Source organism: Epinephelus lanceolatus, chromosome 22 (genome assembly GCF_041903045.1).
Source record: "Epinephelus lanceolatus isolate andai-2023 chromosome 22, ASM4190304v1, whole genome shotgun sequence".
In the NCBI taxonomy this organism is placed as follows: Eukaryota; Metazoa; Chordata; class Actinopteri; order Perciformes; family Serranidae; genus Epinephelus; species Epinephelus lanceolatus.
Genome location: NC_135755.1, coordinates 6,753,259 through 6,776,053, shown reverse-complemented (window position 1 = coordinate 6,776,053; position 22,795 = coordinate 6,753,259). Strand labels below are relative to the sequence as shown.

General features: G+C 39.4%; 2 protein-coding genes across 2 annotated transcripts in view; both read left to right on the top strand.

The window, feature by feature from the left end:
- LOC117245915 (endophilin-A1-like) overlaps nucleotides 1–7,859 on the top strand; it is a 47,319-nt gene extending 39,460 nt beyond the window's left edge. The window contains exons 8-9 of the mRNA XM_033609523.2: nucleotides 29–159; nucleotides 719–7,859. Of these exons, the coding sequence (XP_033465414.1) occupies nucleotides 29–159; nucleotides 719–915 (328 nt within the window). The 3' untranslated portion in view covers nucleotides 916–7,859. The remainder of the gene's footprint in view (nucleotides 1–28; nucleotides 160–718) is intronic.
- Nucleotides 7,860–10,618: 2,759 nt separating this feature from the next.
- Nucleotides 10,619–22,596, top strand: LOC117245958 (acidic leucine-rich nuclear phosphoprotein 32 family member D-like). The gene is made up of 7 exons (XM_033609596.2): nucleotides 10,619–10,783; nucleotides 13,903–14,052; nucleotides 16,137–16,259; nucleotides 16,876–17,068; nucleotides 18,009–18,106; nucleotides 18,529–18,598; nucleotides 20,191–22,596. Exons 1-7 carry the CDS (start codon nucleotides 10,730–10,732, stop codon nucleotides 20,265–20,267), a joined length of 765 nt encoding a protein of 254 aa, XP_033465487.1. The 5' UTR covers nucleotides 10,619–10,729; the 3' UTR covers nucleotides 20,268–22,596.
- The last annotated feature ends 199 nt before the right edge of the window (nucleotides 22,597–22,795 follow it).

Genomic DNA, 22,795 nt, shown 5'->3' with positions numbered 1-22,795 from the left:
TTTTAAACTGTGTCTGGCCCTTACCCAGGATAAAAGAGGTGTCAAATAAACCGAGGAAGGAGTACACTCCGAAACCCCGAATGACCCTGGAGCTGCTGCCCCCCAGCGAGAGCCACAACGGAGGGATACACTCGGCCAAATCACCAGGAAGATCACCAGGTACAGGGTGGGAGAGCAGTCTGGGTGGGAGAATGAGAGTTTGACCACATCAAAGACCTTTGTGTTATTTCTACAACAGCTGTTGACTTTTAGACTCATCATATCTGCTTTTTAGTCAAACAGCCTTCTGCTAGAATCAGACAGACATAATCACAGCAAGTCTGTATTTATCATTAGAGCTGTGTCGATGTGTGTTTTTTGCCCCAGAAGAGTCCACGAACGAGGACAACAGGTCTATGTTAAGCAGAATGAAGTATAAGGTGCAGTAAACCCACAATGTGATGTCCTCATATGGGGACGCAGGGTCTCAGGAGGATATTGACATATGACATGTACTTCAACATCATAATCAAATTCTTGAAGTTCAGTCATGGCTTTTGGGTTTGGTGGGCCACTTCAAGATTTTTAGTCACCCCCTCTGGCTACCCCTATGACAAATTTCTGGGGGGCACCACTGCCCACAAAGGGCTTGAAACGTGTCAGCTCAGCTCATATGACCACTAGAGGTCGTCGCATTCCATTCACAATTCTTATACTGTTTGTGTCTGTCCCCCCACAGCCCCCATGGACCAGCCCTGTTGCCGAGCACTCTACGATTTCGAACCAGAGAACGAAGGCGAGCTGGGCTTCAAAGAGGGCGATGTCATCACCTTGACCAATCAGATCGATGACAACTGGTACGAGGGCATGATCAACGGCCAGTCGGGCTTCTTCCCCATCAACTACGTGGATATCCTGGTGCCGCTCCCTCATTAGGTCCCGCCAGTGATCTGGCCCTTAACCCCTTCGACCAATCCAGACACCCCTGAAAACAGCCTGTATTTGCATAAAAAAACAAACCACGCCCTCCTTCTACTTCTTCTTCTGTGCTTCTGTGCGATTCTGCTTTCACAAAACGGACTGAAATGACTGAGATGAAGACGGGGTGGATGAGACGAGGCAGTAGGACAGTGAAGAAGAAAGGGGGAGGAGGATTTTAGCGTGAGAGATGCAGAAGAGAGGTAGAAGAGAGGGATTGAGAGGGACGAGAGGACGAAGAGATGATGATCTTTTACAGCGCTTACTCACTCGTGCTCCGCTCAGCCGGGCAGCACTGGAAACCAATGAGGCTTTGGAGACTTAAGGCACGGTGTAAATGTACGTGCATGTATGTGTCTGTATGTGCATTTCGACCTGTTCTTACTCTATTATGACCGAGCCAGCACAAAGTCCTGCTTGACAGCTTTTTTTGTGATGCTGTCTTCTTCTTCTCTTCTTAAGTTTCTTGCTGTTTTTCTCTCAGAGTACTTCTGTCTTTTCTACCTTGACTTGCCTTCCTGTGCTCTTCTTCAGCCCTAGATTTCTCAGCAACTGTCACAGTCTTTCCCACTTTCTGTCTTTCTTTCTTTCTCTCTTCCCTCCTTGGCTAGCACTGCCTTTCAGCATGGCTCCATACTGTATGCAGGCCTCTAAACCATGTTTCAGAGCTACATTAGGTCACCAGACCCTTCTACTTTTGTTTAAGTATCTCTCGTACTCTTATAACATACTCTGCCTTCCTCAAGAGTCTGCACAGAGTCTCAGCTCAGTGGCTGTATGCATGAACCAGCCAAATCAGAAATTTGAGTGGTAAGATGCTATGTGAGATGTAGTTTTCGGGAGAGTACCTTTGAAACAAAGCCGTATCTGCAATAAGTAGATTTTTCCAGAATGAAAAAGAGAATACTTGATCACTTGTTCTGAAAGCCATTTATCATATAAGGTTTTAAAGGTGTGAGGATCGGAGGAGTCATTCAACACATCATTAAACTTGTAAGCTCCAGAGCTGAAAAGTAAAGCTCTCTCATGATTTACCAGACAGCAGCGACATGTTAACACAATCCAGGACAGGCCAGTTGTATTGAACATAACTTTTTCGCCAGGTTGGTTCCTCCAGTATACATAGAGGAAAAGATGCTTTTTTTTCTCCGTGTACTGCTCTCAGTCACCCATTCACGGTGTTTTGTGTGTACTGTGTGGAGTAAATGGTTGTTAACTCGTCTTATGTGTGGCTCTTGCATGCAGGACTGTGTGATCAGTGGTAGCCATTCTAAAATCACCAGTTTTAGTCCTCTTTCTGCAGTTATCTGGAGGAAGGCTGCTGCTCAGTGGCCCCTTAAGAAAACAGAATGTCATTAATATTACATTAATAAGACATCAGATTCCAGAATGGTGACAAAATTCGAAAACCTTCAGACGGCTCTTAGCATCTTTCAAATTCTAGAATCTCAGCAACATTCTACACTTCGCAGAACATTATCTGGGTCTTTGTAAAATTCTTCAACCTAAGTATTTCAACAATGGCATTCTCGGAACCCATCGGCTGTATTCGCCGTCTGACTTCCAGTAGACGGCGATTTTTTGGCATTCCGGTTTGATTTGGGTGGAGGAGGCGAATTTTCGTTTCCGACTTCCGTTTATATATAAGTAAATATGCTGAACCATTGCGATGGATTCAGAGTTTGCAGTGACGCCAATTATGTTCCGCCTCGTTAGTTCACCGCACGGACTATTTAACCTGGCAACAACTGCAGCCGGCTCAAACGTGATTGGTCAATATCACGCGGACTACAAACAGCCTACAACCGGAAACCAGGGCTCTTCCGCTCTTCTTCCGGAGGCAAGATCTCGGGGGTTTGCCTACAGACTCTACATTCACTGAATGTAGAGTCTGTATATTGAGACTACAACAATGGTAACTTGACCTTGGGGAACATTTTAGAACCTTGACAAAATATTTGCCCTAGGAATAATCTAGAAATGTGTTACCATTGCGGAATCTTGATAACATTCAAGAAACTTTTGAACTAAATAAGAATGTTTCTGGACTTCGTGAACATTCTCGAGTGTCAAAACTTGGCAGCGTTCTCGCCCTCAGAATGATCTGGAAATGATTCATCATTCTGGAATCTTGATAATGTTCTTGAGCACCCTGTTACCTTTAAGAAACTTTTGAACGTTATAGTTTCTTGGTGACATTTTGAACTGTATATGAATGTCTCTAGATCTCATAAACATCCTGGATTGTTCTCATATGTTGCGGCGTAATCAGAACATTCTAGATCCTTGACAGCGTTCTTCTCTCTAGAATGATATAGAAATGTTTTATCATTCTGAAATCTCGATAACGTTAAAGAACGCTGCATTACATTTAACTTTTGAGGTATATAGGTCCCTGGTGAAATTTTGAACTGTATACGAATATTTCTAGACTCTGTAAACATCCTGGAGTGTTCTCATATAGTCAGGAGTAATGGAAACATTCAAGAACCTTGACAGCGTTCTTGCCCACACAATGATCTAGAAATGTTTTATCACTCCAGAGTCTCGACAACGTTCAAGAACGCCCTGTTATACTTAAGAAACTTTTGAACTTAACAGTTCCTTGGTGACATTTTGAACTGTATAAGAATATTTCTAGAATTTGTTTACATCCTGGAGTGTTCTCATATTTTCAGGCATAACCAGAACATCGTAGAACCCTTAAGACAAGAATATTCTAAACAGTTTAGCAGTTGGTATTGGTGTTTCCTGTTAGCCATGCTAGTTCCCTGGAGGAAGCGTCACATACAGAGAAAAGCAGGACTTCCTTGGTGGCTGTAACTGAAGAGCTACCTACTGTACACATTTGTATGTCTCAGAAGTGTTCATCATAAGGCAGTATTAAATAGTACTAATAATACTCTGAGAAAGACCTTGTGAAAAAAGGTCATTTATTGTTAAAGGCTGTCTCGTAATTCAACTATTTATCACTGATTTCACATTAATCACATTGACCTTTTAATGGCAGTGGAAACCATCAGCTCGTGTTTTACCTTTGATAGCAGCAGAACATTTTTAACATTTGGATGTTACTGTTTTTTGTCTCATGTTGAACCTTGAAGCTTGAACACTAACAACTGTTAGTAGCTACAAGACAAGCCGACAAGTCTTACAATCAAGAGAGATGACTCCATTTGAGTCAACGGAAATGTTCCAGCAATGTTAAGAGATCTGTTTAATTGTATTCTTCCGTACTTATGTTTTGTTGGTCTGTTAAAATCAAACATAGGACTTAAGAACTTTCTGTTACATTCATGACTTGATGGAGAGGACGTTCAGTGTGGTGCTGGGTTTATATCGACTCCATTGTACATAAAACATCTGAATAGTGTCAAAGACTGGAGGTCTGCCGTACTCAGAAATTCTCTGCTCTGGTGTACACAGGAAGCTAAAGCTAATCACCTTGATGTTTGTTCTCATTTACCATGCTAACATTTCTAAAAATAAAAACTGACATTTAATGAATATTATATTTGATATTAAATGCATAGACTGTGCTATTAAATTAAAAAGCCTAGGGTTTTTCTGTTCAGGCATTATTTATTAATTTGTCAAACAACAGCAGGAGTGTGTGCTAGCACGGCTAATGCTAATGAGCCAGATGCAGCTAACCAGCATTTCGCTTCACATTCCCGTACTTGTGTTTTGGTGATGCAGAGTTGAGCAGAATACTTAAAAGTAAAAGTATTTAGTGCCTGAATATCTCATCCTAAATGTAAGAGTCTGTTAAAATACAGAGAAATGTCACATATTTAAAATTAATTTGGCATCCATTGTTTAAAGGACGGTTTATATGTAAAATGGTTGTGCTTTGCATAATTTTTGTCACATTTTCTTCCTTTTCCTTACTGTGAAAAATCACTGACATATATTTAAGTATTACTGTGATGTATCACAATAACAGCCATGCTAATTTCTTTTAGCATGGGCTTTATGAGCATGGACCGGACCAAACTTTGCTTCAACCAAAACCTAATGTTTACTTATGTCAGCGATAATGACTCTTTAATTCAAAAATTAACTCCCTGATTTTACTTGGTATGTTGTCACTTTTTTCCAAACCCAAAATCCACCACTGCGTAATGCACACTGGAGAAAAATGTAGCTTGTTTCAAAACAAGACATCTCATGTCACGTTCAGCATATAGGTATGAGGTATCAAAGTATTCATAGAATTTATTAAGAACCTTTTGGTGTTTAAAGATGTACAGATACTTCTTATTTTGTGTTCCGAAGGTGTATTCTGAACATTGCATTACAGCAAGTTAAGACAGTCCATTATCCAATAGCCATAAAATAGGCTGATCGTGCCGGCTTTTCACAAGTTAGCTGACGACAGTAATAATTTATCAGGTTTGCCGCAGAGAAGAAAATATTTTATAAAATGTTTGAGCATGGGCAAGTTTCAGAGTTCCTCTTGAAAGCTATAATGGTGTTTCGACACAAATAATAACAAAGAAAAATAAAAAAAAACTGCATTTTTAACCGTAGATTAAATATAATCTATCAGCAGTCAATAATTATTGAATACAAAGGCAATAATGATGATCTAACAATAAAATCTAATGTTTTAATAAAAGAAAGAGATGGTTCTGAGGGAAAACTGTGGATTTATCTCTGGAGCTGCACCACTTAGACATCTCTTGCATTGCCAAAGCACACAGTATGTGACAGCAACACAATCATACTAACACTCGGTAACTTACTCGCTTTCTGCCACATGCCGGCTTCTCTGTAACTCTTCCAGGTTGTTGTAAAAGACGGGGGTTTGGAGCACAACTGTGTTCAGTGTTTTTATTTTTGATTTTCTTTGTCTGTTTGTTCCGAGTCTGAAACTTGATTTTCTTGAGTCCGCCTGTGGAAAGTCTGTGAGCTGCATGCAACTGAACTACTTTACGTCTTTACGGCTGTTTGAGATGGTTTTCCAAAAAAATAACAAGAAAACAAAACAGAATGGGGAGATATTTGTCCTGCTGGAGCCTGTGTGAACTCATACTCCTTATTTTCTATTGTTCAGTATTTATTTTTTATCTTTTGACTTGCTTGAGCTATATTTGTATAGCACTCCTCTCCGATTACAAAGTGCTTTAAGGCCTTTTGAATTTAATGTGTTTATTTATTTTGCACCTTCTCCAAACAGTTTTTTTTCTGGTCTTCTCCTCTTTTATTTGTATTTTCTCTTTTTCTTTTGTGCTGATTTGCCCTCTATGGCGACATGTATTCTAACCTCAATGAGGGACTTGTACAGTGTTACGCTCCATTTTCCCTTTTCACCTTAATGAGAGTTGGACCTCGGCCACGTTACCTGCCTCGGTTTTAATTTCAGCATTGCTCTCAGATTGTCAGATCAAGTACAATAAATCCAAACCAAACCTGCAGACTGAAGCTTCAGCCGTCCAGACTTTCCTCAGAAGTAAAGCAGCTCTGAAAATAGAAATATTCCAACTGGTTTAGCTAAACTTTCGAAGGTATGGAGGTAGATTTGTCTCAGTATTATTCGCGTGAGCACATCGACAACCCTTGTGTAAATGTGTAATCTGTAAATATAAAACAACTCAGACAAATCAACTCACAAAAATATTTTGCAAATATAAAACAGATCTGCAAATACACGAATAAATTAAAAAAAACTCAGTGTGTGTTGGATTGAAATCCACTAGTGTAAAATTGAGATTTAAAAAATAATAATAATTTGATTTACAAGTATCTGTTCAAAAGTTGTAGATGTGAAATGCCTTACATTTATTTGTAAATTAATTTAATGTATTTCAAGATATTTTGTGTTTTATATTTGCAAAATATTTTTTTGAATTTACAAATTTTACTTTTTTTGTATTTGTGGAAAGTGTATTAGATTTACAAATTACACATTAGTGCACAGATTGTCAATCTGTTCACACAAATGATGTTGAAACAAACGTATCTCCATACCTCAGAAGTTTGTATCAGGCTGTCGTTATATTCATGTGCCGCTTAACACATGCTAGAAAATTGGGGACACAGGAAATCTACATTAATCTCAAAACTCCATATTTCTTATTTTTATGAACTTTAAAAGCTCATGGTCTTTGCAATTAAAGTTCAAGAGCAGTCTTTGAGTACGTCAGATTTGCCATGTTGAATCAACCACAAGCTAGCAACCCGTTAGCTTAGCTTAGCATGAAGACTGGTAACAAGGGGAAACAGCTGGCCTGCATCTGTCTTGAGGTTAAAAACTTAAATGAACATTCAAGAGATAAAATAATTTGTTACAATAAAAAAACAATTCTCATTCATCAGGTATCTTATTGAGTTATCTGTTTAGCTAACTTTTGCGCCTTTCTTTAGGCCCCACCCACCAAGATTTAACTGAACCAATGGGATTTCTCCTGCTGTCGTAGCTGCTTTGCAGTCTGCAGGTTGCTAACGTGGCCTTGGTCTGGCCTGTGGCTGTGTGACATTATACTGTATGCCTTGTGGCTGTAAAATAGCCCCCTATGCCTATGGAACCTGGTGTCTTCTGGTGAGCTACACGTGTGTATGTGAGTATATACACACACCTCGTTGCTATTTATTTATTTATTTATGTAATGTATGTATTTATTTATTTATTCCTGTGTCCTATTTATTGGTTCGGCACCTGTGGCGTATTTGACGATTGTCAATACATTGGTGTATGATGTGGAGGAGGGGGTGATGAGGGGATATTTGGGGGTGGGGGGGGGTGTGGTCAGTGGAAAAACCTAGCTGTGATACTAACTCTAACTGTTGCTCTCCTCGTATTGGACGGTGATATAATCTAAGACCACTGTATGTATAACTGCTTGTCGTGAAGATGATCTACAATGTAATGACAATAAAGAATTAACACTATGATGACACTGCAGACAACCAGACTCCAATCTGTCCTTCATCGGTAGATCGCACCTCACATGAACTCTGTATTTAGGAAGCATGTACAGTGACTTAATACTTAAAGGAACAGTGTGTAAGACTGAAGCCCCGTTTGCACCAAACACTTTCGGTATGGTACCTTTGGAGCAAACAGTAACCCTTCAGACATGGTACCTAGACCCTAGCGTTTCCACTGCAAACAGTCCTCTTAAATGTGGGCGGGGTTGTTGTCACTCACTGCTCCGTCCAGCACTCACTGTATTCTGCTCCTGCTCCTCGTTTATCGTCCACAGAACGAGGCTGCACGCCGACATTTTCAGAACAAAATAGAACAGGCTGCAGTGAGAGTCTCTCTCTCCATGGGATATTTAAAAACAGCAGCTTTGTGCATTTAGTCCTTCTCAGGCAAGCTCAGGGGTTTAGTGTTGCTGGAGCCCACAGGAACAACACTCTGTGATGCTCAGATTTAGTGGCATCTAGTGGAGAAGACTGCAGATTTTAACCAGCTGAAACTTCTCCCAGTTAGAATTCATAAAGTGTTTATCGTTCAGGTTTTTACAGGGAGCCGAATTATCCGCTAAGGTCTCCTCCTCCCAAAAACAAATGGCCCACGTGATTAAACCGGTATACACACTTAAGAAAGCAGTGTCATGTTACAGATCAGTGTTTCTCCTATGCTGTTATGCATGTCTGAGGCAGTCCGTTGACCCATCACCTGCTAATGTGTGCTCACCTTTTGTCTTTGATAACTTGAGATGCAGACATTAAAGAGGTTTTTACTTGGAATCTTCCTCTCCAGAACAAACGGACCAGGTGATTTGAACTGGTAAAAACCAACACTGTCCAACACTGTTATTTTGCATTTAATTTATTGGCAAGATCAGTTTCCTCAGTCATGTGAGCACTCTGATGCCCCCAAGTGGCTGCACCTGGAGTCCCACGTTATGAGACACGGTTCTCTTTCAGCTCTGTTGTTTTCCACCATGGATTATCCAGTACATCTGTCTGAAGATAGTTTTGTCAGAATTTTTAAAGCACATCAAAAGTGTTCTTCAAGCTCCTAAATTCTCTGCATATTCTCCTATTTGTTTTAATCATAATTTTACCCCATCACAGTCTGACCAAGCTGCAGATCTGTACATAAATAATCATTTTGCATCTTTCATTGAGCTGAAACTTTATCTCTTTCTCAAACCTTTTTTTTTGTTATTCACAAGTCAGACATTTTGTTGAAAATAATCTTAAAAACTCTGAAAACCAACCAAAGGAATTCATTCTTTTTTTTGTTTTGATGAAACAACATCCTGGCTCTAAACATCTTGTCTTATAATCTGTGTCCTTGTTTTCTAATGTGACTGTTGTTTCTTCAAACCAGTTTAAATCTGCATACATTACATCATTCCAAAGAAAAGATTGACAAAATATGTCCTAATGTATCTGCTATCTGTGACAGATGTTACTTCACAAAAGGTACTCTTGGTCATACTTCCTGGTTTTGTCCTGAGATTGTTCCTTTTGACAGGATCTCTTTGGACATTTGGACTGAACTTGACCCACTGCTCACCCTGTTTGGCTGTTCCAAAGCTTCTCTTGCTCTGCCAATTACTGCACAGAAGTCCCTGATGGTTCGCATGTTAGCAGCAATGTGAATTATTCTAAAGGAATGGAAGGCTACCAGTGCTGTCTGTTTCTCCAGATCAGGGGTGGCAAACTCATTTTAGCTCAGGGGCCACATGCTGCTCACTGTTTAAATTGCTCCTGAAACCTCTCAGCCTTCACATGTGCATCAACTTTAGCTGTGCAAAGTCATCTAAAGGGCTTGACTGGACCCTTTGGTGGGCCGGTTCTGGCCCCTGGGCCGTATGTTCTAGGCAACTGGTCTCGGAGTTTCACTTTGGGAGACTCAAACTATTCATTTATTTTTATTTTTTTCTTGTTTTTCTTTTTGTATGTGGAACGAGTATGTTTCTTAGTTTGTTTGTACATGTAATGTTGTTTTTTGGATGAAAATCAAATATTACATAAGGATATAATAAGTACGGAATACTACCTAAACTGTGTCAGTAGCTGCGGGGCTCTTGAGTCTGAACACTTGGATGTTATTGAACGCAGCCATCAACTGTTTTTGTTCGTGTGATGAGCCAAAATGGCCGCTGGAGGCGCGGTGGATATGATATGTGTTTTCCCCCTGCGGCCGTTTCCCTCCTTTTACAAATCAATATATTGTGCGTTCAGGCACTCCACAAAAACTCAAATTTTATATCTCCAGAGTGGCAGATTAAGACTTTTCGCGGTAAATCAAGCGCGAAGGTGAGATTTGCTGTTAGAGAAGGGATTTTCACAAGCGTACAAATAATAATTGTCAAAATATAAGCTTTAGAACACGTTTGTGATACTTTATTCTTCTATGCTTCTCAGAATTCTGATACCTTCGCAGGCAGTGAAGTAGCACACGGCTTGACCCACTTTTCGCGCACGCCACTGGAACGTCGGCACCATCAAGCTCTACAAAAAAGATAGCGACACACCGGAAGTGAAATACTGGGCCTTTAAAATAAATGATAAACTGAGCAACTCAATATAGGCGTTATAGGCCACTAGACATCTCTAACAATTATCAGTTACCCAATAGGCGTTGAACTGCAGTTAAAAATACACTTTATTTCCAAAATATGCCTCATGGGCGCTTTCCGCTGAGCTCACGACACTTTTACTTTGAAGTCGTACCCGGAAGTCGTACTTTTTACTCTAGCTAGCTTCACGCTGGTTCCGCGTGTTGATACTGAAGAGAGAGGACCGAGGAGAAACAAGTTTTTCGCATCGCAGAGATCCAAACTCAGGCAGAAACCAGAGGAAAATGGAGATGAAGAAGAGGGTTGGGTTAGAATTGAGGAACCGGTCACCGACAGAGGTGAGTAGCCCGGTTTGTGTTGTTGTTTATCGGTTTGCGGTGTAAACTTCACCGGCCGGAGAAGGAGGGGTGGCGAGCACATGGCAGGGAGTCTGCAGGTCCCGAAAAGTGCCTTAATGTACATTTACTGCTTAAAGCGAAGCTGATATATAAAGTGTGGGAAACGATTTTATCAGCTTCCGTTAAGAACTTTAATTCGCATCCGGAGCTCGGCAGTTTAATGACGGGTAAACAACCGCGGTGCGCAGCTGTTTACCGCCTTGTTTTCATTTCTATGCTCACACTTAATATTAAATAGCTCCAAACTGCAGCGCACGTCGGTGAATTCATGGTTACAAGCTGCATGTGTGAAACTAAACTTGCACGCACCTCCTGTTACAGCAATGGAAGGCACAATGTGTCTCCAGGGCCTGACTAATATCTGGGGCCGTATTATTTCAAAGTTATGAGGCGGGTTATGTCTGCGTTGCCTAACGCGGCACACGCTCTAAACACACAACCGCCTTTATTGTATTCTGTGATCAAACTAAATTGGCCATTGTAGTTACGTAATCGTGGAACAAGCTGAGATAACGTTAGCAGGCAAAAATGTCTCGTCACGACATCCGTTGTTAACGTTACGCTCAGCAGACGCGGAAAGCAGGAAATGCGCGTTGTTTCTCGCTCCCAACACGTACACACGTTAAATAATTACATATTTAATTTTATTTTAAACTCGAGTTTAGTCTGTTTTAACAAAGCCCAGTTTATACATTTAAAAACTCAAACTGGCGTTGTTGATATTGTCGCCTCTCCAGAGATTAGTCGGCGCCCTTGCGTGCTAAGGGCGCGTAGCCAGCGGCGTGCTAGCGCTAGCTTGCTAAAGTGGCTACTACTCTAATGCGCCCTTGTGCTTGTGTCGCTGTTATTTCTCCCCTAAACCCATATAAACCGTGTTATCTTCCGCCTGGCTCACTCTGGGGGCCATTACATGAGATAATCAGTGAGAGGAAGAGTTAGCAGAGCGCTAGCAGGCGAGCTAACTTTGCAGCGTCACATGTGCTGGGAGTTTATAAACAGAGTGTCGGCCGGGATCCGTTCCAATATGAAGCCGCACAGGAGTCCTGTGCACTCAGACACAGGCTGTAACTCCTCCTCCGTGGTGCACTCGTGTCTTAGTGATATCCTGACAACTTGGTTTGTATTAAAGAGGCTGCAGCAGCTTTAGTTTTTCAGCTTAAATGCATTAAATTAACTGGTTGTCAGTCGTGAGTATTTCCTGGTTTTGCAGATTCATGTCGCATCATTGAGATTTGTTCTCTTGATGGGATAAAGTAATATATTTGAATATGACCGTTTGGGCTTTGGTTGTGCTGTACTTATAAAAAAAATAAATCATTGTCTGTTGCAGCTCTAGTTATCTCATTAGGGCTGGATTTTGTTGTTTGATACATGTAGGGCTTTAAAGCTTCAAAGCTGCATTCGTTGCCACGGTAATCAGTGTCCAAACCAGTATTCGAATGCTCCATTTTTGTATCGGCCTTCCATTACCCTCAAAATACCAATTAGCTCACAAAGTAAGAAATATTAATCCAACATAATTCATTAATTATTTTAAGAAAAGGGTATTTAAAGAGATGGTTCAGATTTTTACATCAAGCAGTTCAGTTTGGTATGATTTGTTCTGTCTCCACTGTAAAAAGTCGTGGATGGTACCAGTGGAATCGTTCCTTAAGCCTCCATTTTTTTATTTTTTTTTTTGGCGGGTACGTGGCACACAGTTCTGGTGCAGAATGACACCAACTTTTAAGGCGGAGCGTTTAGTTGTAATGTTACTCACTGCATGAGTTGACGAGGTGAATCCACCAGCACACCTTAAATTTCACTGTGACAACTTTGACCATCACTTTAGTTTTAATGTCTCTTTTGGATGAAATACAGTTTTAGTAATGAGGGAATCTTCAAGCATTCAAAAATATATATTAATTTCGACTGGATTCTGTGAACTGAACATATCTGGAGGGGGAAAGCATCGTGGAGCGTCGTTCCTGTGGGCTACAGCAACACTAAACCCCTGAGCTTGCCTGAGAAGGACTAAATGCACAAAGCTGCTTTTTTTAAATATCCCATGAAGAGAGACTCTCACTGCAGTTTGTTCTCTTTTGTTCTGAAAATGTCGGTCGTGCAGCCTCGTTCTATGGACGATAAATCAGGTGCAGACTTCCACCTGTGTCACCGCTGGTAAGAAAATGCAGCGAGTGCTTGACGGAGCAGTGAGTTACAACAAGTCCGCCCACAATAAAACAGCTTTTGTTGCAGACCCCCGTCTTTAACTTCTGTGTCGGACTCCAGCCTCAGTGTGTAGTCAGTGGATGAGTACCCCACACAATAAAATTGAACTATCCCTTTAAACTTAGTGACACACAATAAAAATAAAAAACATCAACACATATCAGGACTAAATAAAACTGTGTAAAGCAAACAAGAAGGCTGAAACTGGTGGGCATACAGGCCAAAAAAAAATCTAGCAAAGCTGTCAACCTTTCTTTGGTATATCTAGCACTTGACTTTTTGGGTGGGCAACAGTATTCTGTTATTGAATCAAAGAAGCCAACAAGTAAAAATGTGTCCAATGGCTGCGAAGGACCTTTTTGTCAATTAAAGTATTATCATTTTAATTTAATTCAGTGAATATCTGAGGAAAGAATACGTAATTTAAGATTTTTAAAAATTCTGCATGGGCTTGACTGTTTATGATACGTCCCGTCACCTCTAAATAAATTCTAGTAAACGGTTGTAAGTGTAGTGGAAACTGTTTTGTGCTCTTGTCTCTGTGACTCATCTTCACTTTTGATCACAAAGCAGCTCGTAGGTGTAAAAATGACTATGTGATTTAGTCATACTGACACCACAGCGGGCAGAACAAGAACGTACAATCAGTTTGAAACAGATTTCTGTGTAGCGGTGCTGCATGTGCCAACAGTTGTTAAAGAAAGAGACCAGTTTCAGCTTTGATTTGATTATTAAGAAAGTAACTTTCACTGTCAGTTGTTTTAGTGTGAATGAATCAGCAGTGTAGATGGATCGTTTCTAAACTCTGCCTTCGACCCACGCTGACTAACTCCTCTCCTCATCTTCAGGTCCAGGAGCTGGTTCTGGACAACTGTCGCTCTGGTGAAGGGAAGATCGAAGGAATCACAGATGAGTTCTCAAATCTGGAGCTGCTCAGCCTCATCAATGTCGGCCTGACCAGCGTAGCAGACATCCCCAAACTGGACAAACTCAAAAAGGTAAGGGAAGCAAACGTACCCAGCCTGGACAGTGTCAGAAAGATTCATGTTGTTGTATGTCAAGTATTAATATAAATGTTTTATGAGCATGTGGCTGTTTGCTCAGCGTGGTCGTCCTTGTATCTAGTTCCTTCATGTGTTAAGATGTCCAAAGTTGTCGAGCTAAAAAAAAAAAATCGAATCAACTAAAACTTAATCTGGAACTTTTTTGGATTAAATTGCCAAGCAAATATTCCAAATATTCTCCAGCCCCAACGTCTTGAATGTGAATTTGATTCCTGTCCGTTCTTTTGTTCGTCCCATTCATGTGAACGCGATATCTCAAGAACACCTTGAGGGAATTTCTTCAAATGTGGCACAAACGTCTACTTGGACTCAACAAGATCAGAGGAGCCACTGAATGAAGCCTGATTTATGGTCCTGCGTTAAATCAACGACGTACCTACGTTGTTGCCGTGACGTCGTCATGAACCCTTCGAACTTCTCCGTCACTCCATTTCATCGCGGTGCAATTCACCGCCAGAGCAGTAGGGGGCTGCGTTCCTTTCCTGAATGGTTATCGTCGTCTCTAGTTGATTCTTTGTTTAGCTTCCGGCTTTTCCAGAGAGTGAGAGAGAGTGAGAGTGAGAGAGAGAGAGAGAGAGAGACTGACTTGCTGGAGTTGGAGTTGTTGGATGTTGAAGAAAGTATGTTAATACTGCAACATCTACATCGCAACAGAAGATGTTTAAAGATGGCAGGGATGGCGCAATCTGGAAATACGAAACCGGAAATGCGTTGCTACCAAGCAAACCAATCACAGCCCTCTCGGTCTGTGCTGGGTCTGCGTCACCTTGACGTGTAGTTACATTTTTTGCGAGGTGCACGTCAGGCTACGCCGGGGGCTACGGCGAGCCTCCTGTGTAGCCACGTACCCTACGACGTAGGTACGTCGTTGATTTAATGCAGGACCATAAATCAGACTTGAGTTTGAGAAAGACTCCGAGAAGTCCGGAGCTGTTCATAAAACATTCTGGTCGCCACAGTTTACTCCACACTACTGAAGCTGCTCCCCTTTTTGGAGCCACCGCGTAGTTGCCAATAATTTTGCTTTCAGCCATGCTTGTTGTTGCCGTGGGTAACAGTGTGATGTCATATGTCAACAAGCCGAAATATCGCGAGTATCATGATATGAATTTTTTCTATCAAATTGAAAAATTTACTAATATTATCGCAAAGGAGATGATATGACACAGCTCTATGAGGGGGTTTCTAAAATTTGGCACAAACGTCCACTTTCACTCAGAAAAGAACTGATTACAGTTTGTGGGGTTGAAGGTCAGAGGTCACTGACACATTTTTGGCTATAACTTAAGAATACATACGCTAGCTACGATAAAATTTCACGCAAACGTCGAACAAGATAAAATGACAAATTGATGATATCTTATATCCAGTTCCAGTGTAACATTGGACTCTGGGATTTGATACAGCAGTATCGCGATAATTTTGTGACAGATATCGTATCGTCACACAGTGCCAAGTATTGCTTTTTTTAAATTATACAAATGATTAATATTGCAAATTCAAATGATGAAACTTTAGGTAGCATATTGTAATAATAATAATAATAATATAATCAATTATGTTTCAGTCCACTAGATAAAAAATGACTTATTAATCTTATTAGATAAAACAGATGTTGACAAAGTTTTCCTTTGCAAAGTTTTTCCAAAGTTAAAAAGTAATATATTGCAATATCTTCTATCACAATACTCAGCATTTTGCAACACATTTAAAATCATAATAATATCGTGTTGTGGATCCTCTGGTGATTCCCACCCCTATTTACCACCACTGCTTATTGACATTTTGTAGCCAAAACAATTAATTGAAAAAATAATGACAAACCTTTTAATCATCATTTATGGTATTTGAACTTCTCTGTGTAGCAAAGCAGTCGTGATTATTGTTGTTGACTCAGACAGCTTTAAATTGGAAGTATTGCTCCAACAAGGCAGCAGCTAATGATCGTTTTGACGACTGTTCATTCACTCATTGTTTCAGCACCAGAAAATAACCTTTGTTCTTCTCCCTCTGTGCAGTTGGAGTTGAGTGACAACAGGATATCAGGCGGTCTGGAGGTGCTGGCAGAGCGGCTGGTGAACCTAACGCACCTAAACCTCAGTGGGAACAAGTTCAAAGACATCAGCACCCTGGAGCCTCTGGTGGGTGGAGGCAGAGTCTGAGACCTCATGACCCTAAATATTATCAACTGCTGAAATATTAAAACGTGTCTGTGACCTCATATGAGGACAGCACATTTTGGGTTTACTGAACCTTATGCTTCATTCTGCTTAACCTCAACCTGTTGTCCTCGTTCGTGGACACTTTTGTTGTGCCACCTAGTGGTAGTAAGAGCACAGTACACTAATCCATGTAAAAACAAGATGGCAGCCATCTCTGCCAAGTCAGTCTGCAGCCGATCCTGACACAAAAGTGGACATGGTCCAAAACCTGATCGCATTTTATGGCTGAAACTTGTTTAGTTATCGTTAATAATGCTTGTAGTTGGATATGGCAACAAATTTGACCAAAAATTAGCAACAGTAACAAACTAAAATGCTGTTAAATAGGTAGTACTCGTTTGAGGACATTGGGACTTTATTGTTGTCTCGTTTGAGGACTTTCAGGAAAAAGTGAAACGAAAGATTCTTTCTTCATCTGTAGAGATGAATTGTTCAGATGAATTTTGTATCCCAAACAGTGTGTTGGCACGAAAGTGTTAGTAATCCACAGCATTACCTTCAGCTTTAATCACGTCTGTGTCTATTTGCCCTCCAGAAAAAGTTGCCCCAGCTGAAGAGTCTCGACCTGTTTAACTGCGAGGTGACCAACCTGGGTGACTACAGGGAGTCCATCTTCAAGCTCCTCCCCCAGCTCACCTACCTGGACGGCTATGACATCGACGACTGTGAGGCGTCTGACTCTGACGGAGAGGGTGACGGAGTCGATGATGAGGACGAGGAGGGCTTGGGTAAAAGCAACATATAAACATTTAACAGGGTTCCTACGCAAGTATGGAAAAGTATGGAAATAAATTTGATCAATTTCCAGGTATTAAAAAGTATGGAAAATGAAAAATAAAGTATGGAAAAATATTTATGTTTACAGACTATTACCACTGTTCTAAAATACTGTTTTCTAAAATAGAAAATTAGGTATTTCCAAAAATAATTTAATCAATCCGGATCGTGTTTTATGCTGGGCCAAGCACAGTTTGTGTGAGAGCAAACATCTCAGAAAACATAGCGCTCCTTTTACCTGATTGACAAGTGGTATGTCCAGTCCGCTGCCCCATGACCCTCCTCCAGGTATCAAGTTTCACTCCAACACTGCACCTTCAACAAGAAGACGAGTTTCACGTGGTTATAATGGGTAGATGCAAGTTTTTGAATGGATGGCTTGACAATACCGTATATAAATCCTGGTTGGCCAAGGATTCCCAATTCACACACACAGCTAGATGCAAGCTTTGTGTGAAATCGTTTGACATCGCCAACAAGGGGTAGAAGGCGATTCTGAGCCACATGAAAGGATAAAACACCGACATCTCGTTACTGCATCACTTGCACCCAGAGTCCCAACCTTTTTGCCTCAGCCCAAACATTGAACTTACCTCAGTTTTTATTTGCATGCCATTATAGTACTTGGCTACAATCGCCTATTAAGAATAATTAAATATGATGTGAAATATAATACACAGATATATTTACTCAGATGTTTTATATTCTCTGGAAAAAAAAAAAAAAAACGCAGAGAAGTCTGGAGATTAGGGTATGGAAAAGTATGGAATTTTGAAATTACAAATGTGTAGGAGCCCTGATTTAAGATGGTCTCATAATGGAACAAAATAAATGAGATTGATGCTTCTTGTTATTTATGATCATTGTCAATTATTCCCATCTGTTTTCCAGAGGGGGAGTCGGAGGACTTCGAGGAGGAGGAGGAGGATGACGAGGAGGATGTAGTAGCTGAAGATGATGACGAAGATGATGACAGTGTTGACGATGAGGTCTGGGGCTGATGTGAACATTATATCCAAAGACTGTTTAAGTTTGTAAATGATGTAGTCATCATATTAACAAAGGATCTATATGTAACTGAACTGAAAGAAGCTAGGGCTGACTGACCAGTGCGAGCATGTTCATTAAAGGCTAAGACGTAAGCACGTAGCCCGCCAGCAAGTCTCGCCTTCAGAGTCGACTGTACTAATATGTAGAGGCGCCATTTAAAGCAGTTTATGTTCCTCAACATCCACGAAATACAGAGTTTAACTGCAGACCTGTATTTGACAGTAACTCTTGAGGTGCTTGAAGGACTGTAGACGTGGATTGTCTTCATATTTTAAACCTTAAAGTTTGTTGAGTTCTTGAAGTCGAATGTCGGGATTCATCCATCAGCGAAAATCTTAACAAGCAGCTTCTCTCTCTGCAGGACGGAGAGGTGAACGGAGACGTAGACAGCGAAGACGATGACGAGGATGAGGAAGATGACGAGGACGATGGTCAGTAACAGTGTGGCTCTTTTGCCACACCTCAGTCCATCTGTGTCAGCTAAAACATGTTTGTATTTCCTTTGCCGAAAAAGGAGTTGTTGTACTTAAATTATGTCGTCATGATTAAATGAACAGGAAACGCTAATACGAAGATCAGAGGGGTCAGAAAAATGATGAGGAACTAACCCAATGTTCTGAGACTCTAACACTAAGATTATTGAAGGAAAAAATTAATCAATTATTTTCATTTACTAACTCATTGTTTCAAGATACTAAGTCATTACTTTGAGATACTTGCTCATCATTTTGACAAACTAACTCAATTTTTTTTTTTTTTTAGATTAACTTGATGTTTTGAGATACTAACTCGTTATTTTGAGATACTTAATCATAATTTTGACAAACTAACTCGATATTTTGAGATACTAACTCGTTATTTTGAGATACTAACTCTTTTTTTTAGATTAACTTGATATTTTGACAAACTAACTAGATATTTTTGAGATATTAACTTGATATTTTTGAGATATTAACTATTTTTGAGATACTAACTCGTTATTTTGAGATACTTAATCATAATTTTGACAAACTAACTCGATATTTTGAGATACTAACTCATCTTTTTTTTTTTTTGAGATTAACTTGATATTTTGACAAACTAACTAGATGTTTTTGAGATATTAAGTTGATATTTTTGAGATATTAACTCTATTTTTGAGATACTAACTCGTTATTTTGAGATACTAACACTTTTTTTTTTTTTTGGGAGATTAACTTGATATTTTGACAAACTTACTAGAAATATTTGGAGATATTAACTTAATATTTTTGCGATATTAACTCTATTTTTGAGATATTAACTCGTAACTTTGAGATACTTAATTATAATTTTGACAAACTCGATATTTTGAGATTAACTCATTGAGATACTAACTCATCATTTTGACAAACTAACTCGATTTTTTTTTTTTTTTAGATTAACTCAATATTTTTGACAAACTAATTCGACATTTTTGAGATTAACTCTATTTTGATATACTAACTCGTTATTTTGAGACGCTTAATCATAATTTTGACAATCTACCTCTATATTTTGATATACTAACTCAATATTTTTGAGATATTAATTCAATATTTGGAGATATTAATTCAGTATTTTTGAGATATTAACTCAATATTTTTGAGATATCTTGATTATTTTTGACTAGCTGTTTTGAGATATTAAGTCGATATTTTGCAATATTAATACTGTTTTTGAGATATTAAGTTGATATTTTTGTTAGATATTAACTCGATATCCTGAGATATTAATTCATTTTGAGAATTATCTTTATTTTAAAGATATTAAGTCTTTTTTAAGATACTGACTCATTAATTTGTGTCATTAAAATTACTTGAAGTATCTTTTTATGTTTTCATCAAATTAGCAGAAATGGGCTTCCATAGTTTTTGTCTTTTTAAAATCAAACTCATCCTGATTTTCGTGGGGAGAAAAAGTCACACTGAATATTTTCGGGATGTGATGAGTTCAAAATATTTTAAAACATTCAAACCCTGGTTGTGTTGTTTTTGTTGTTGAACCTGTGGCTTCTCTTCTGCAGACGAGGACTCGTCTCCGGCCAAAGGAGAGAAGAGGAAGAGGGACCCTGAAGATGAGGATGATGAAGATGATGATTAAGGACCCACAAAGACCCCACAAACCCCTCTGACCTCTCGCCCGGTGACCCCCTCCCCCTCTCCCTACATGACCTCTCCCCACCCCCCACCAAGCTCGCCTTCCTCCTCTGACTCCTCCCCTTCACTCAGTGACTCCTGGGCTGCATTCCATTTATCAAACCGGTCACCTCCCACTGCGCCCTCGCCTCCTCCTGCAGACCGAAACACACGTTTGCAACTTCCGTTAATACATCAAAACACCTGTTGCTCATATTTCTTTTTTCTTTCTCTCCGTTATGCAAAAGTCTGTCACTATTTGGTTATTTCAGTCTTTTCAAATTCACATTATCAGATCCCAAAATAACCTTCTGCAACCCTGATGAACAAACATCTAATTATGCAAATATATTTCTCCTAAATGTTAATACTCTCTGGCATCTTCGTGTTTCGGCACAGTAACGTGAGAGATCTTCAGATTCACAAAACAAATCAGAACTTTCTTCACTTCATCATTTTGTCTCTGAATCGTCAGAAAATCATAAAAAATAGTCGTTATTATGTCTCGTCTGAAAGTCACGTCTCCAGATGTCTGGTTTTTCAACCATGTAATAATATTATCAGTAAACTGTCAGATCTGTCAGAGAACAGCAGAAATCTTCAGATTTTTAAGGCTGGAACCAGAAAACTTTGGGCATTTTTATTCAGTTATTGCGTTAATGTTCTGTAAATTCTCTGTCACTGATAAGTGAATCTACAATGGATAGAACTTGAAAAGCTGAGGCACCTCACTGCTCAGTAATTAAAAAGGAAAAGCAGCATAAAGTACCTCTGTGACATTAATAGGACTTAAATTTTCAGAGAAATTCATACCAACTGATTTGAATCAGAATCTTATTTCACAAAAAACACTTAAACTCAGTCGGTTATTGGTTTTTGCTGTTACGTCTGACAGAATATGTAGGAAGAAGGCGTTTTGGTGACCGCTGAATTCTGTTCTAAAATTACATTTAAAAAGCCCTTTTTTTCCCAAAACAAAAGGCCAAAATTTGCAGACCAGAACCTTAGACGAGGAATTACAAACTGTCATTTTTCTGCATCTGTAAATGATGTTAACATGTAAAACACAGTCGTATTATTACTTTAACCCCATTTTTATGTCTCTGCACATAAATTCGTCAAGTGGTACATGATTGAAATTTTAGGACAAATGAAAGTACAAATTCCTACTCCGCTAACAACAAGTAAACGCATCCGGAGGTTTAATAATGTATAGATAAAAAAAAAAACTTTCGCAAATACAGAAAATAATTTTAAACACAAAACTGTTTTGCAAATGCTCAAATTCCACAAATAAAAAAAAATCTGTGAAGAAATTTATTTACAAATAAATTAAAAATATCTTTCTAACATTTTCAGCATTTGAAGAAATATTTGTGAATCCAGTTTTTTATTTGTGGATTTCAATTCTACGCTGGCAGATTTATATTTCACACAGCTTTTTTTTTTTTTTTTTTTTTTTTTTTTTTTTTTTTGTGAAATTTGTGTTTTTGCTGATGTTTTATTTTGCCAAATATTTTTGTGAGTTTAAAAATCACTTTTGTATTTGCAGAAGTTGTTTTATATTTACAGATAACACGGATGATATTGGCACAAATCAATCTCCATACAAAAACATGAGCTTTCTTGCTTTTTTGTTGTTGTTGTTGTGAGATAAGAAACTATTTTGATCACGAGAGACGTTGACCATGTAAACTGTCAAGTAAATCTCAGTGTCAGCAAGTTTTTGACATGGCCGGGTAATTATTTTGTAAACACGTAAACAATAAAGAGAAAATTTGGGGCTGTGGAAGGAGACAGAACGAGGGCTCGTGGGAGGTCCTTTACCATCTTCCTCTGACACCCACCCTGGGACTGAGCCAGCTGTTATGATGTCATCACCGCCCTCCCAACAGGCTCTGTGATGTCATCAGCGGACAGTCAAACACAGCGATCACATCCCGACCCCCCCCCCCCCCCCCCCCCGAGGCCGAGCGCGCTCAGGGCAAACTGTGTTCTCTCTTTTTTGCCAACAGAGCTTTTTAAAAGAAATATTTTTTCAGAGAAATTGTTTTTGTTTAATTTTGTATGGTTGTCTGGGGACACTCTCTTTCTCTCTGTCTCTCTCTCTCCGTCTCTCCTTTCTTTTCTCTTCCTGCTCAGTAGAGAGATCCAGTTGATCCTTCACACTTACACTGACTAGTTGATGTTGTTTTCTTTTATTTTCTTTTTTTTTTACTTTCTGTAAGTTAAAGGAAAAACCAACAAAAAAAGACACACAAAAAGGACTTTGTAAATAAAATCTTAACATTTTGCTCCTGGCGTCTCCTCTCTGGCCTTTTGTCTTCATGGTTGATAGAATTCTTTCTCGCCACATTCAAATTGAGCTAAACGCTGAACTAATGTCGTTACTTTTGCAGGTATTTGGTCAGAAATCAAGGTGTGAAATTCACCTGAGTAGAGCCTGAAAAGCGATGCAGGATTTATACTTACTAGTCCATACCCATTGAGTGC